General features: G+C 36.0%; 2 protein-coding genes across 2 annotated transcripts; both read left to right on the top strand.

Moving 5' to 3' along the window:
* Window positions 1–386: 386 nt before the first annotated feature.
* On the top strand, window positions 387–6129 carry LOC106922048 (uncharacterized). The gene is made up of 5 exons (XM_014994150.2): window positions 387–1845; window positions 4087–4392; window positions 4570–4605; window positions 4683–4790; window positions 5612–6129. Exons 1-5 carry the CDS (start codon window positions 1803–1805, stop codon window positions 5899–5901), a joined length of 783 nt encoding a protein of 260 aa, XP_014849636.2. The 5' UTR covers window positions 387–1802; the 3' UTR covers window positions 5902–6129.
* Window positions 6130–8199: 2070 nt separating this feature from the next.
* Window positions 8200–14400, top strand: LOC106922047 (uncharacterized). Its single transcript, XM_088010085.1, has 11 exons — window positions 8200–8307; window positions 8411–8479; window positions 8870–9187; window positions 9893–10021; window positions 12033–12062; window positions 12199–12225; window positions 12346–12369; window positions 12482–12514; window positions 12764–12856; window positions 13071–13114; window positions 13207–14400. Exons 1-11 carry the CDS (start codon window positions 8268–8270, stop codon window positions 13432–13434), a joined length of 1035 nt encoding a protein of 344 aa, XP_087866211.1. The 5' UTR covers window positions 8200–8267; the 3' UTR covers window positions 13435–14400.
* The last annotated feature ends 1990 nt before the right edge of the window (window positions 14401–16390 follow it).

The following is a 16390-nucleotide window of genomic DNA, read 5'->3' as shown; positions in this document are numbered from 1 at the left end:
TGCTGCACACTGCCAATCTGATAAACTGCCGCAAAGAAAGTCTGTTTGGAAATATTTCTAGAATGGAGAAAACATGATAAGTCATGGTCTGAAAGTGGAGGATCGTCCATCATGGTGTTTTTAAAACATCGCATGCTATAAGCAAATTAATACACTGCAAAAAAAAAAAAAAAAAAAAAAAATCTAAGTATTTTTGGACTGGTTTCTAATGCAAATATCTTAGCAGACTTAAAATAAAACAAAACTGACTCACGAGTTCCATTTTTAATGCAGGAGGAGTTTTACAAACAATTTTTTTAAGTCAACAACTCCATGACATTTATGAAAAAGTGCTTTTTCCACTGGCAAATTATTTCACTGATATGGTAAAAATGTTTTGTTAAACTGGTTTGGTCTTATTTCAAGTGTGACAGGATTTTATGCACTGGGAACTACATTTTGTGTTTTTGCAGTGCATGGCCTTGACACTTGTGTTTGTTGAAGGGCAGAACGGCATAGAGGTTTATCATTCGAAACAGTAAACACTTGAAATCCAATATTAACTTTAATGTGTGTTTACTTTAGATTTTTGCTTTGGTAAGAGCTGCAAGAAATAAAATAACTGTAATTATCAATATAAGTTGATAATTGTACCATGCCAGTGCCTCAATGACACAAATGAATGATTAGTGACTGAGGCTGAACACTTTGCATGTATCGCCTTCTAAGACCTGATTGGTTTATTTTACATGTTGTTCTCATTACCATGGAGTAGGTCAGTCATCCAGGACATTCTTGATGTGGTCAAATAGAAGGTACCTGGACTTTTTCTCTTGTTTCACCCCACATCCAAAAGGCTTCTTTGGTTCTGAATACGGGTCGGAAATATCAAGGCTTGTAATTTATAGTCAAAACAAGGAAACGAACAGGGACGTTAAAGTTACTATTAAGATCACATTGGTATCTGCTTTTCCTCTGTATTTGGTTCAGTGTTTGGTTTGTTGTCATTTGTGTGTACACAAGGATGATTGGCAGCGTTAAGACCTTCCTCCTTGCTCTGATTGGTTATCTCTCTCAGATTGTGCCAGTAATACATAGTGATAGTTGTAAGGAATATGTAAAAAAAATTAATAATAAATTTTAAGCACTTACAGGGGCCTCTAAAAAGAAATATTATAAAAAAAAACTAGTTTTTTAAGTTTTGGTTTTAACAATGAAATATCAAAAATGAATAAATGTAGAAAAGCACTTTTTTAAAAAATACAATGATTAGGTATAGGGAGCACAACTACATGTAAGACGGCCATCTCTTGAGAAGCAGAGGGGACATTGTAGCAGGGAAGGAAGCTGAGGTTAAAGGTATAATCTACGCTCAACTAGATTGGCAAAAGCTGGTTGTATTGTGAACCAGTCAGCAGTTCACTGCAGCCAGGTTCTGCTATCAAAACAGGACATACCGTTTCCTCCCGTGTGTACCACAGCATAATGCAAATCTACAACTTAGCATTTGGTATTTTACCTCTTTCTGGTGATGAAGAGTTTCTTCTGGTTTCCTAAGTTCTTCATGACCTATTTAAGTTTACCAAACACTTCGGTTTGTGTACCATAAGTAGTTCCTTCTGTCACGTAAATGAAAGAAAGAAAGAAAACATGTGAACCAAAGGATGTTCTTTAAGTTTAAATAGAAGATTGGTCAGAAGTGGGGAAGTGCAACAACAGCAAGGAACTTGTGTAAAAATAAAAGCAGCTGCGCAGACAGATTTCCTCAATCTTGATGTCTGGATTGAGAAAACTGACACAGACGTACAAACCATCTGAAAATCATGAAGAGGAGTCTGGTTCTTGCTGTTGTCCTCGCTCTGGAAGGTAAATTCACCAAGATTTATTAATTCATCCCTTTCGAGTGTCCTCCTCTCTTTTCATCTTCTGTGGTTGAACATTTCTCTACAGTGGTTTAGAAACTCCACCGTCACTTCACTTAGTTCTTCTGGGGGTGGAAAACAACATTTAGGACTTTAATAAAAAATATAAATGAATGTCTACACATGTACTATTCATTTTTTTCTTCTGTAAAGTTTATTGCCCTGTGGAACACTGTAGAACATTTGAGCTGCGTTTAGTTGTGTCTGCTATCTTCTACTCTTTAAGTTAAATAAATTTAGCGAGTTTTAGATTTCGAACCTAAATGTCTGAGTTTGTGGAAGATAAATTTACAGTGGTAAGTTGTGTTAACATTTTTATTAATTTTCTCAAACCTCCAAGAGTTGAATAACTCTTGGAGGAATAAACTAGAGTTTTTTGGTTAAAGAAAAAACTGAAAGTAGAAGAAGAGAGGAGTGAGAATCATTTCCCAGAGTGCTTAGCGGCATGTTTTTGTATCCTGAGACGGAAGTGCGTTACATTGATCTGACTCTTGTGTTTTATTAAGGCAAAGGTTTATTTTAATGCAACTGACAGTTTGCAAAGCTTGAGGATAATGTCCTGTTCACACTAAATGTTTTCATAATAATGTTTATCAAATTTCATTATCAGGTCAGAAATTTTGTTCATGCAATTTGAAACAAGGATTTAAATTATTCTAAAGTAAATAGTTATATGAACTTGATATTGTCTTGCATATTGTGACATAATTAATTAGCTTAAATTGCAGCATTAAGGTAAAACTCACCAGTCAAGATTAATGAGCTTAAAAAACAATATTTAGACAACTTGTCTCTTGTTGTTAAATCAGCTTCACGAACTTTTGCTTCTGAGTTAAAACCAATAAAATTTTCTTGCTGACTCGAATTGCATTTTCAATGCAGCTGGTGAGCTTTCGTTTTCAAGTATCTCTTTGGTATCTCTTTAATGTCGCAGTTTGCAGCAGTGAAAAGATAAACACAACATAAAAGTTAAAAACACAACATCTTGCACTTTCTTTTTTATCACTGAAACTTACTTCATTTCAGTTTTTTTGTTTGTTTTTTGCTTATCTGCTGCTGGGATGCATGGCACCCTTATCTGTTGGCAGCGCTCGCAAATATACGTAAAAACCCCAACAGATAAATAAACCTTTGACTGCAGCACCGTAACCTCGCAGCGAAAAACGCTGCTGTTCTCAGACAACGATCTTTGGGGACTTTGTCACTCACTGACGGTGGTGAGCTACTGGACGGTAGCCATGGCTACCAACCAGTGTCAGAGCGCTAACCTCTGACCCTCTGACCCCCACCAGCAGACAAGGTGTTTAAAAACGAAGCTTAAATTTACTGAGTTGTCTGTTTTTTTTTTGTTTTTTTTACAACAAAGTTAAAAAATATTCATACACCAAGAGTAATATCTGATTAACTATAAACACGCCACACCTTGACTGAACGCTTTTTGCCTTTCGTCTTCTGGACCAAAAGCCAGTAACACTCAACTAAACCACTGAGTGAGAGATGAAAGAATGATGAAACTAATAATCTACGAAAAGGTAAAACTGTAAAAATAATAAAAAAAATGAACCAATAAAATGATGCAATGATGTAACACTTCAGCATGAACTGCCAAACCTGTTGGGGTTTTTTTTTTTTTTTTTTTTTTCAAAATAATTTGGAAATGAGGTCAAGTCTGTCTTTAACCAACTAAGATCAGTTTGGTCAAAGTGATTTCACTGTTTTGTCACGGCAAATGCAACATGTCTGTCAGCGAGGTTAGCGGTTAGCACTGTGGTCAACATGTCTGACACTCTTTACAGCTGCAAATCTATACATAAAATGCCAACAGTTCCTTTAAATTCTTTACTTGCGCTTATTTACGATGATTAATGATTTGTTAGGGATTCCAGTGATGGTGTTACCAGAAAAAAACAAACAACAGCCCCAAAACCCCCAAAGCTGATCTCAAAGGGGTTTTTTACTCTCCACTGAAATGTTTTCAATATATGATTGGATTTTCCTGCTGCTGCAAAAGACAAACTTATTTAAGGCTTTGATCTTTGCTACGGGCACCGCTACGTGTTTATAGTACTAATCCGTGAAATTCAGAAACGTCACATTTGGAGGATTTTATTTATTTATTTATTTTGTCAAAAGTCTGTTCAGAAATTGTCTTTATGTGTTTCTGATTCTGTTTTCTTTTGTCTAGTGGTTTTTCAGACTGGAGCCATGTCTGTAACAGGAACTGAGGGGGGATCAGTCAAAATAACATGCTCTCATTCTTATGCCACCACCAATGTCAAATATTTCTGCAAAGGAGCGTGCAGTGAAGCAGACGTCCTGATAAAAAGCAGGCCCATGCAGCAAGAGGGGAAGTACTCTATAGAAGATAAAGGGAACACATTCTATGTAACAATATCAAAACTGGAAAAGGGCGACGAAGGAGTTTACTGGTGTGGCGTTGAGAGAGTCGGAGTGGACACGTACGACAAAGTGACCCTCTCTGTAGAAGAAGGCGAGTAAAGTTGTTGTAACATTGATGCCGTAATTATCACTTCTTCTCGAGATAAAAATATCAGCTCTGCTTCCTTTCACTGATGAGGAAGCTTCTCTGAACGGGTTTGTTTCGTCTCAAAAGCATGTGACGAAATCATGAAACATGTCAAAGTTTTCTTTTTGCCTTCTGTTACAGAGAATCAAGGAAGCAGCCTGAAGACGCTGGATTCTAGTAAGCATTTCTGTTTCAGTGCCTTATTGATAAGACAATTTGCTGAGCTTGTTCTTCATTGGTTATGTTTGTTCCAGATAAGATGGTGTATCTTGGAACAGGTCTTGGTGTGGCGGTGCTGGCTCTGGCGACCGTCCTGCTGTCGTTCTTCAGACTCAGAAGAAGAGACGTCAGCACGTCTCAAGGTGCAAACCGCTGAAACACACCTTTTAGGTTGCGCCAAACACACAGGGCAAAGAGAAACTTGCCCATAACAAACCTACTAGTTCATTTAAACATATGATGATCACAAGTAAAGCTGACAACATTTAACAGGTTTTCATTAAAATTTTAATTTTTCAACATTTTCTTTGGATATAAAAAAAAGACAAGACATTTTATTCTGCCCTTTATCTTTATTTATTCTTTTGAGATTTTTCCAAACTCTTTTCTACAGCTTGTGGGCCCAAAGCTGAAGATCTATCATAATTAGGTCTGTAGGTTGATTTCAGGCAGAGTTTCTCCGGCTCACATCACTTAGTATGTAATATGAAGTGATGGAATAAGTGATTAAAGACATTCACGACTTTAAAAGCAATCTTCAATTACCATTTTAGTATCTACTAAAATTTGCTTATACTGGAAGAACAAATACAGTGGAGTTTTAGGACCATGCTACAAAAAACTAAGAAATAAATGAGAATAAAGTCAAGAATTTTACTTTATAAAGAGTTTTATAAAGTCAGAATATTAGGACGTTATTCTTGTAATTGTATTTTTTTAAATTGTCTTAGCATGGCCCTAATACTCCATCGTATTCAAATGTCTACATAAAAACGTATTTGTAACAGAACGAAGCAGTGAACACACTTATCATTTGATCACAGAGAAAAAAAATGTGAGCAAATGATGTGTCGCATTTTGTTGCTTTTGTAACCTACTCTTGCTTCGTGTTTATCTAATGTATGAATGTTGTTTGGTTTGTGGAGGGATTCAGAACTTCTCTGTGTTTCCTCAACCTGTTCAGGAAAACATGATGGCGTTACATATTCGAAGCCCTCGATCCAGAAGAAATCCCAACATGCCAACGCCGCTTCGTCAGTCAGTGAGGAGCAAGGAGCAGGTTTCAGGATCAACGCGGATCAGCCGGAGGTTCTGTACTCCAACATCCGTTCAGGGCCTCAGGTCCAGTCAGACAACCTCTGCTATTCCACCATCAGCTTCAGCGAACAACCAGCCTGCAGCGCTGCCTCTCCTCAAAACGAACTAACCACATACTCGTTTGTTAAATCCAAACCTGCAGGCTCCGCCAGCTGAACAGCTTTAACGTTCAAATATAAGTTTTTACATCTTTGACTGAGAAAATTATATCTAGTGATTACAGCAGATGTTTTTAAGTTTATCCTTGTGGTTTGTTTAATGTCCTATAGATCAAAATGTGATCGATAGGCTCAGTTGTCAGCTGTGTTTTTTCTTTAAATTATCATTAATTATTTCAAATGCACAGCACAAAAAGATAAAAAAATATACAATATTTTTATTTAATTATTTAGTTTCATACTCATCTTTTTTCCTTCTTGTTACCTTTGAATACTTTAGAGTTTTTTTTTCATCTTCCTCTTAAATAAACACATTAATTTGACAGAAAATTACAATTTAGGCTAAATGGTTTCATACATGCAAACTCAAAAGGAACAAAGAAATAATCCAACATATTTAAGCCAAAACCCTCTGTTCATGTAAACTCATAACAATACTGCCATCTAGTGGACAGTTTCTAATTGACAAAGGAATATATTGTTTTTTTCCGTCTTTCTTCATTAGTTGCGCTGCATTGCAGCACATTTTATGCCTTAGAAGTTTCAGTGGTAATCTCCCTTTTTTATTTCTTTTAGAACAGATCACCTATAAATAGATGTTTTTAATGTTTTTTTTATTTGATCACTCATTCAAATTCTAAAATTATTTCAAGAGTCCAAATCTTCATTATTTTAAAATCACCTTGTAGGTGACATATTCTCAAATCAAGAGCATAACTTTTTTTGCCATTAAGTTTTATCAACAAAAAAAAATCTTACACAACATTTAGAAGTTAAGAGGCAAACCAGACTTTTGTTTAAAAAAAGCCTTCCAGACTAACATGGTCCCAATACTACAGGTTTTTTTTTTTTTTTTTTACGATATATGTTATTATCTAGTAATCAATCTCTATAACTTGGCTATGAGCAAATGTTTAGCATGAATGTAAGAAATCCAAAAACAAAAACACAAAAAACTCTTCATAAATAGTTATAAAGAACATGTGAGTATAAATTTAAATAACTTAAATCATTGCTGACTATAAGAAATAACATGCAGCATGTTGGTGAGATGATTTGAACACACAGCTGAATAACTAACGTTACGCATTTCTGACTCTGTTTGTCTCCACTTCCTGTTATGGAAACATACAAATGATTTAAAATTCTGTGGAAGAATTGGATTACAAATGCAAACAGCTTTCTTTTTTCATATCAAACAGGTTGTTAGTTTGTAAAATAGATGTATGTCACATCAGTAGTGGAAAAAGACATGGAGTAATTTACTTTCAATAGGCCCAAGTAACATTTAGGATTTTGTTAGATTCTTATCAAACTAAAATCTTCTTTCCTTCCAAACTCAGGGCAAAAGTTCAACGTTGCTGAAGTGCCCATTTAAAAAAAAAAAAATAAAACATTTTAATGCTATGCTTCTCTGACAGAGGTCCAGATCGAACAGAAATTATTCTCACTCAATGCTGTCAAGTACATAACCTGTGTAAATTACTTCCACATTCTAGGAATTTACATATCCGTTGCTATTTGTGTCCTCAAGTTGACCAAGTTTTTGCGGCTTCACATTCTGAAAGAGTCATGAATTTCCATTCTCTGAGAAAATAAGAGATGAATTCATCCTTCCATCAAATGAACATCATAAGTTGTTCTTTGATTAAACCACCAAGAAATTTAAACCCACATTTATCTTTGTCACATAAATCCCAACAAATAAAAGTTGCAGCAGAACAAAATGTGTGTCAGGGACTCTGACACGGCTCATCTGAAAAAATGCCTTTATCTGGACTCATCTGGTAATTAAACTGGATTAGTGCTTCCATGGAAAAATAATATCCTTCACCTCAAACGTCAGTAATATGGGAGATCTTCTTCAGCGAAGTGCCAGGCTACGTTCACACATACCAGAGAAAATCAACACAGTCAAAATTCAAACATGTTCCTTATTATAGCCTGAGCTTTGAATATTCCACTTTTACCTCGGGGTGTAATATGCTGAGATAATGTGCAACATGAAACTAAATAGCTCGTATTTATTTTCATAATGATTTTCGATCCAAAGATAAGTCGTACACTGCAGACATTGTTCAGTGAAGCGGAGCCGTGTTTTAGTCACATGAAGCAGGTGGAGGTTCACTCTGCGTATGAGTCAGGTCCCAGCTTTCTCTTCTGCATTTCTTCTCCTTCTCACGTCGGAGGCAGATGCTCTGATGACAGATGACATGCAAATGCATCGAGTCCTGTAGAAGAAAGGAGAAGTTGAAACGATAATTTAAAAAAAAAAAAAAAATCAGAAACGGTCACAGATCTGACTTCCTGAGGAGAAGTTTTAGGCCAATATTAGTTTCAGTTCAAGCAGTTTTGAACTCCACCATGAGGATATATTTTACAACTATTGTCTGGTTGCTGACAGGTAAGAGCATTTTATTTTATTTTTTACATTATAAAGTGATGTGGGACTTAAACATGTTAAGTGTGTGAAAATGAAATTACTTTTGGTGAATTTTTCATGACAGTCAGTGGAGATTTATCTGTAGAGGAGGAAAATGATGAAGCGCCTCTCAACACTGCTGATTGGTCACACTGTAAGTACGTTGGTCGTAAAACATGCTTTGAAATGTCTTTACAAATGGTATCAGGAGCAAGTCAGAAATTAAGAAGAAACAATGTGCTTAAGAAAATAGTTGTGTTACATTTATTAACTATCTACTTTTCACTGCTTTGTATTTCAGCAACAGTAGAAAAATGGTGCGTCAGCGCGTACTTACAGTTACTGAAAACAACAAAACATATCTAGACAGGTTTAAGCGCAGTAATGTATTTTACTCAGACACGCCAAGAATAATAATTAGCAATCACGGCCTTATTCTGAATCATAAATGGATTCTAAATGTTAACAGTCAGCTTAAAACAAACCAAAACGTGCCTTTAATAAACATAAGCGATCATGACTCTACTCTTTAATTCTCCCAAAGGCGACAGTGCAACAGTGGAGCAAACAGCACGCCCTGGAGAGTCTGTTTCCATCACCTGCAAATATCCACAAGCCACTGAAAATGGCATCAAACACTTCTGCAGAGGCGGCGGAAACTTCAGCTGGACAAAGATGATTTCAGCGCAGCATTCAAACTACACAAAACGGGAAAAGATTTCCCTCAGCGTTGATAAACAGCGAGGACTGTTCGAGGTGAACATCTTCACGGTGACTCAGGAGGATTCGGGCAAATACCGGTGTGCCCTGGAAGAAAATGATATAATCACTTGTTTACAGGAGGTCGTCCTCCATGTTCTGAGTGAGTACTGATCTGAATTAGTGGATCGCTGTTTAAGAAATTATCAACACAATGCGGCCTTATAAAAACAGAGTACATAGGGTTACTCTGAAGTTATGAGATCTGAAAAATCTCCAAATAACATTAGACTAATAATAATGTATCAGGTTGAAATGGTGTTCAGCAGTTCATCCTCCGACACTTGGCTTAATGTGGTTGAGAAAGCTATAAAACGTGTCAAATAGGCCATCTAAAATGCTCAAACAGTGTTTGTTTATAAGCATCCATCTGAAGTCTGGCTTTTTGCAGACATTTATGTGCAGTGAAGCTTGCTGCCATGCTAGCTTAATATTGATATGTTCTCTCTGTGTTTTATAGGGCTTATTGATAGTTTGTCCGGTAACATAATTTCAATCAGGGTCCAGCTGAATTATGCATAGATAAAACTAACAAAAAAAATCCACTTCATAAATTTGGTGCAAGTCACACAACACAGATAGGTTGCTTGCTACCACAGCCTCCCTTTCACTGTTAATGTTGTTGTAAAGGGTGAAAAAAATACTTAAGACCCCTTGAAACCAGAGCTGTTTGTTTTGGAGCCGTTATATGTTTCTTCACATATTTACTTCTATAAGTTAAGTTTATTTTTTAAGATGGGCTTTTTTAAATTGTACATCAAGTAATGCTTCTTATGCTTTTTGTCACTTATACTTTGTTGTTGTTCAGACCCGGTTACAGTCCCGACCTACAGCAGAAAGGGAGAGTCACCACCCCAACCTGAGCAGATTATACCACCAACACGAGTGAGGACTTACAGGGATTCTGATTCTGGTTGTGGCTCTGGTTCTGATTGTGGTAAGAAACACCTGCTATTTGTTTCCACCCATACATGTAAATGCCTCCTCTATCATTTATGCATACATTTTATAAACTGGAAAACTCATATATTTAAGACAGTACTTTAATGGAGTGGTAATAGGATTATAATATTACAAAACAATTAACACAATAAACTTGATTCTATTAATTATATTTTTGTATATATTTAACAATACTGCAGCATGAATATGTGTTTTCATTACTATACAGAATGAAACCGTAAAATGAAGGAAAGCTTTTTGATGTTGCTTGCTGCTCTCTGTGTCTTGAGGCCATTACTTTCATCCTTGGCTCAAATCAAAAGCTCACAATTAGTAGATTCAAATTGTGACTTCTAAGTTAATGTTGTAAGGATCATTAAGGCCTCTTACAGATAAAGTAATTTTGAATTTACCAACATCTTTCTTCTGACAGAAAGCAATATTAACATTTTGAGTACTGACACTGTTATGAGAACTAAAGATTAGAAAGATCAGACGTCAAAGACTTGAAGTTTATCACCAAAGTTAAATTCTTCAAAACAGAAACTTACAAAAACCTGATCAGCAATTACGAGAAAAGTTTGACTGCTGTCAAGCCAGTAAGGATTTTGTTTATTTCATCATAATAAAATAAAGAAGTGTTGAATTAAATTGAACGAATAAAACTTTAATCGACAGCTTGTCATATTTTTCAGTAAATTCACACTACCTACATATCTAATTCCCTATCAGATATGCAACATGCCTAGGTCAGTCTCTCTGTTTGATTGAAATTAATATGGACTTACACGGTCATAATGTATCAGTAAAGAGACACAGCTATCACTTTAAGCAAAATCCTAGAAAGAACATAAATGGGATGGGTTTTTTTGTTGTTTTTTTTAAGAGGTAGTGATTTATTCTGGAGGGACCCATCATTCTGGTACGTTGCCCTGTCACGACTGCCCAGAATAATGCCAAGGCTGATCTAGTGAGCCTCTCCTTACCAATTTGTCCCAATGTTCCTCGTTTCTGTAGTACACAACAAGAATGCAGCCAAGTGCAAATTTAGCATCACCATAATTGTGAGCCAACTGGTGGAATTGATCAAATGCTGTCACGGTTTTGTTTAAATCTGTTAAAAATATAAAATAAAAATAGAAAATTGTCGATCTATCTGTCAACTGTTGGTTTTAAAAGCGTGTAGAAATCACAATATGGTTGATTAAAAAAAGAAAAGAAAACCCTCCTCTGGCCCAATTTCATAAAATTTTATGGAACTACCACCACTACAAAGGTATGAAATGTCAAAGAGGCAAAACACAGAGAAAAATCCCACCTGTCTGCAGGTGGTTTAGTGATTTTGTCCAGTCTTTATAATATGTTATATTTTTGCAAGGTAATCCAAAACTGCCACTGTACTGGCATGTTTTGTAGGATAAGGTAAATATGAGTGGCAAACATATGAGCAAACCAACAAAATGAAACCGTTTTAGCAAAATTTAAATTGACTAGAACCAGATGAAGTTCTAAAGATCGTCTTTGTTTCTGTTTGTTTGCATTGTAACTCTATGTCTGCTATTGTCATGATCCATGTTTCTGTCTATTTATTTTTAGAGTTTTCTGTGTTCAGGTCCTTCCTATGAGTCTCTGTCTCTGCCTTCCCCTTGATTGTTCCCAGGAGTTTCTCATTCCCTTGATTACCCCGTGTGTATTTAAGTCCACCTGTTGTCTTTGGGGTCCTTGTCTAACGTCAAACGTATGTCTATGTCCTTGACTGTTAGTCTGCTGGCACAGTAGAACTGCAAAGTCCTGTGCCGGCATTAGCTTGTCATGTCAGTCTTTGTTTAGTACAGTTGCTACTGGTGTTGAGCGCTAGCTTTATTCTCTGCCGTGCTGCCTGTATTGGACTGTTCCAAGCATCATTATTATTAAACATATCATCATGTTCACCATACCTGGATCTCGGCGTCAATCCTCACCACCACCAAACCACCATTTATGACAGCTATTTGTGGTTCATTTAGGTGGACAAGATAACAGAGGACTACCACCAGGTAAAGGGAGATTTATTATTGCTCTGCAAAAACATTTTGGTAATTTTAAGTGATTTTAAAATCATTTTTAGAATGATTTTTAAATGTTTATGTTTGCACTGAAATATTGTCTTTTAATTGTACTTATCTCTTTTAGATGATGAACAACAAGAAAACAAATTGGGTAAAGAGAGATTTGTTATTGCTCTACAAAAACATTTTAAAGTCATTTTAAAAATTATTTTAAAATCATTTTTAAATGTTTGTGTGTTTGCACTGAAATATTGTCTTCTAATTATCTCAGACGGTGAACAAGAAAACAAACCAGGTAAAGAGATTTGTTATTGCTCTACAAAAACATTTTAAAATCATTTTTAGAATGATTTTAAATGTGTGTTTGCACTGAAATATTGTCGTTTAATTGTACTTATCTCTTTTAGACGGTGAACAAGGAAACAAAAAACTACCACCAGGTAAAGAAGGATTTACTATGGCTCTACAAAAACATTTTGAAATTGTTTCTTTATGCTGTAACTGTGTGCCTGTTAATTGTACTTATCTCTTTAACATGGTGAACGTGAAAGGAACAGAATAAGTGTTATAAACGCAGAATTACAACGCTGAACAATTCCTAGGAGTTTTCACTGTAGCATGACGTCTTGAAAAGACTAATTGCTAATTTACCCAAATTAATGTTTTGTTCCTGCTGTTTTTGTTTGCAGAAGCGATTGCTGGCATTGTGTGTGGTGTCGTGATCGTGGTGGTGCTTGCAGTTGTCTTAATACGCTGCAGACGGAAACTCTGCAACAGACGAGGTCAGGGGTGGCTGTGTAAAAAAAAAAAAAAACACTGTTCTAATTCAATTGCAATCGTAAGCATGGTTTTTCATTTAGCAGTTTGGGAACTTAAAACTCAGATTTTGCCCCTATAAATTCATGAAAACTGACTTACAAGTTATTTGCGCAGAGGTAACATAAATATCCTGAAGCTATATTTAAATATTCACTATTTTTGCATGTTGTGCTTTAGGGGAAACATCGGAGCCGAAGATAAACACAGTACAAAGCGCAGAGGTCCGCATTTGTGTCTCATTTACATTTGATAACAGGAGCGCGTTTCTCGTCACTACTCTGGAACTCGTCCTAATTGTTGTTCTGTTTTCCAGACAACTGATGGAGATCACCAATATGACGAGATACAGACGCAGAACAAAGAAGCAAAAACAGTCTGCACTCTTTATTCCACAGTGAACCCACCTGCAGACCAGCTGCACTACGCCAGCGTCAATATCGAGGGCGGAGAGCCCAGAACTGGTAGTGATCAAAATGACTCTTCACACCCTCCAGCAGAGACCACTCTCTACTCTACGGTCGCGAAGCTCGGAGAAGAGTAGCCAAACTTCCTGTGTGTTTTCTGAAACATGTAGAGAATTTGATCTTTTTCTGGGTACTTGACAGTGGCGTCCCCAAGCGGTGGGTTGGAGGGGGCATGACCTCCACTTGAAAAATGCCGAAAAATGTAGTTTGTCATAGCAAGGCATACAGTTATCTTCTTCAATGAAGACATAAATGTAAACGGGCAATGTAAATTAAATTCCTATATTTTCTGTTGCTGTGACTCCCTAAAATGGGCACCCGATGAGAATTTTCAGGGGTGCCACTGAGACATGGAGAAACTGCTGCAAGGATTTTTAAAGAAGGAATGTCTTGCATCAAGGAACCTTTTTGGTTTTTTTTATTCCTAACCCTACAGAGAAGCTGCCAGGAGCATCAGCTCCAGCCACTTGTGAATGGCGGAGAATCTAGAGGAGGGCAAATCCAGAACTCTGACTAGCTGAGCCTGAAACCTGCTGTGTTACTGCTACTTCAAGAGGCCGCTGAACATATCGTCTGCAGACTTTATGGGATGGTGGACTTGCAGAGGTGCTAGTGAACTATGGGAGATGAAGGCTGCTACCGGAATGGATATGCTGATTCATTGTTGTGTTTGCCTGTGAATAAGTAGAACTCTGCAGCTCTGGAGTCAGAACTGCATTTGGAGCTTTTATTTTTTTTTTTACTAATTTCATGCATTAATGTCTATTCTCTGACTTTTTTTTTTTTTTTACTTGATTTTAGGTATATTGTTTGACTTATCAAATATTGGATAGAATTAAAAGGTAATTTCCCTTCAGAAATATTTTTCCCTTGTTTTACATGTACTCTGAACCTGAGTTTCATAAATCACAATGAATTACAAATGGAAAAGAATGTTAGTATCTTATTTTTAAGAAAAAAAAAAATTTGATTACCCAGGACATATATTAACAAGACTGAAGTCACAACTCTCCATAATAAATTACACAAAATTTGCAACATAATGTGACACTGAGTTGGATTTTTTTTATTTATTTTATTTTAGATTTCCTGCAATGTTTGAGATAATTTCTCTGGCCATTTGCAGCATTTTGTTAACTTTTACCCTTTATAAATTAGAAGATATAATCACTTGTTTTCAATTTTGGTTTATTTTTTTTTTATCCAAGCATTGAAGGTTTTAGGCGCTAATATTTTATGACAAATAAGTACTGTACCGTTTTTCTGTGTTCTACAGCGCCATCTTGTGGATAGTTGTGGAATTATTGACAGATTTTTCTCTGCCGTCCTCTCAGTTCGTATCTCTTCTTATTCAGTCTGGCCTCATCTGTTATTGCAAACAAATACTTTGGCAGATACAATTTACAAAAATTACAACAACGTAATAAGACCGGTTTCACTTTGTACCGTTTTAATTGCGTAGTGAATGTGGCGTTTAAAATATGTAAACGACTTCCATCCATCCATTTTCTGTACACCCTTGTTCCTTAGTGGGGTCGGGAGGGGTGCTGGTTCCCATCCCCAGCTAACGTTCCGGGCTAGAGGCGGGGTCACCCTGGACAGGTCGCCAGTCTGTCGCAGGGCGTAAACGACTTCCTGTCTCATTAAGTATACAAACTTTCGTCCGTTCAGTCTGCCGCTGTTAGAGTAGACGAACAACGCCACCAAGTGGATATTATGTGTCTTACCCTAACATGTATAATTAGCCTGTTAGAAATTAGAAAGACGAGGAAAGCAGCTATGAACAGTAATGTTTACCTCTTAGCCAGCATTTGGTTTTTCAGTTAATCTTTCCCAAAGTGAAGAAGTAAATAAACTAAATGCTCCCTCTGAAAGAGGGGAGTTAAGGTGATCCACTTTTCTGAATTTAGACTGGATTGTAGAATTCAGTTTTGTTTTATAGAGACCAGTAGAGACATGGTTAAAATAATCGGATATACTGAAAATAAACGCATGAGTTTTTCAATGAGTTTTTATGTGGTAAGAAACTTTTAATTGCTTCTCGGCCTTTTGGCTAAGACAGCGGTCCCCTCCATCGGGCGGTAACAGCGGTAGTCTTTGTGACTTGGCTGTTATCACTGATTTAGAGGTTCATTAAATTTTGTCCCCGGTTGAGATGCTGATCGCTGAACAGTGAAAAATATCTCCTCCTTTGAGTACCTGGTTTTATTTATGTATTGGTTCTTAACAAAGGTTTTAGCCTTTAACTGGTGGTGTCTCCTCCATGGCGGCTACTCATGTCGGCATGCAGAGGCACCACAGTGTTTGCTTTTTATTCAACGAACAAGTTAAGTCAACAAGAATGTCAAGATTGGATTTCTCAAGAAAATTGATTTGGCAAACACTGAAGTTTCAGTCAGATGACCTGATTTGTATCCTGACTCTGCCTTTCAACAGAGGATACGACATAAGTTTTCGTTCTGACGCTTTATTGAAAGAATTTTGCCCTGGTGAAAAAGTAATATACTAAGTATGTTCAATTTTAACATACTTGAGCATACTTTAAGAAAGATTAATCATGAGTATACTTCAAGTTCACTTAGGATTAGAATTTTACTGTACATATTGAAAGCACAAAGTAAACTATGAACACATTATTTGCTTTGTTAAACAACATTACATCAAGTTCCACTATTAAGATTATTTTTTTAATTCTTTGCCATTTTAACATTCTATTAATGTTATCTATTTAAATTCTATTTTGAGCATATATTTTAAAATGTACACAAAATATATTTAAAAGATATTTTAAAATATTTAAAATATCTTTTAAATATACATTTGGATAAGTGTATATTTACACTTAAATATGGATAAGTGTATCCATATTTACACTTGGGCAAATACATATTTTGTTCACTTAAAGTATACTTTTATGTAATATATTTCTTAAAAGTGTATTTTGGTACAATTTTATTTAAATATGTTTAAAGTTAATATGTCAAAATTGGTACAAGCATACTTTTAGTATACTTTGTATATATTTATAGGTAG

Source organism: Poecilia mexicana, unplaced genomic scaffold, assembly GCF_051168715.1.
Source record: "Poecilia mexicana isolate PSO_F unplaced genomic scaffold, ASM5116871v1 scaffold_2, whole genome shotgun sequence".
NCBI lineage: Eukaryota > Metazoa > Chordata > Actinopteri > Cyprinodontiformes > Poeciliidae > Poecilia > Poecilia mexicana.
Note: the sequence above shows the minus strand (reverse complement) of the source record. Positions and strands in the feature narration are given on the sequence as shown.

Bases quoted from the DNA above. Each gene is read 5' to 3' on its own strand.
- LOC106922048 (XM_014994150.2), top strand. From the start codon at position 1,803: ATGAAGAGGAGTCTGGTTCTTGCTGTTGTCCTCGCTCTGGAAG. The intron at 1,846-4,086 runs GTAAATTCACCA...TCTTTTGTCTAG, and splicing joins TGTTGTCCTCGCTCTGGAAG to TGGTTTTTCAGACTGGAGCC. The intron at 4,606-4,682 runs GTAAGCATTTCT...TGTTTGTTCCAG, and splicing joins CCTGAAGACGCTGGATTCTA to ATAAGATGGTGTATCTTGGA.
- LOC106922047 (XM_088010085.1), top strand. From the start codon at position 8,268: ATGAGGATATATTTTACAACTATTGTCTGGTTGCTGACAG. The intron at 8,480-8,869 runs GTAAGTACGTTG...ATTCTCCCAAAG, and splicing joins CACTGCTGATTGGTCACACT to GCGACAGTGCAACAGTGGAG. The intron at 9,188-9,892 runs GTGAGTACTGAT...GTTGTTGTTCAG, and splicing joins GGTCGTCCTCCATGTTCTGA to ACCCGGTTACAGTCCCGACC.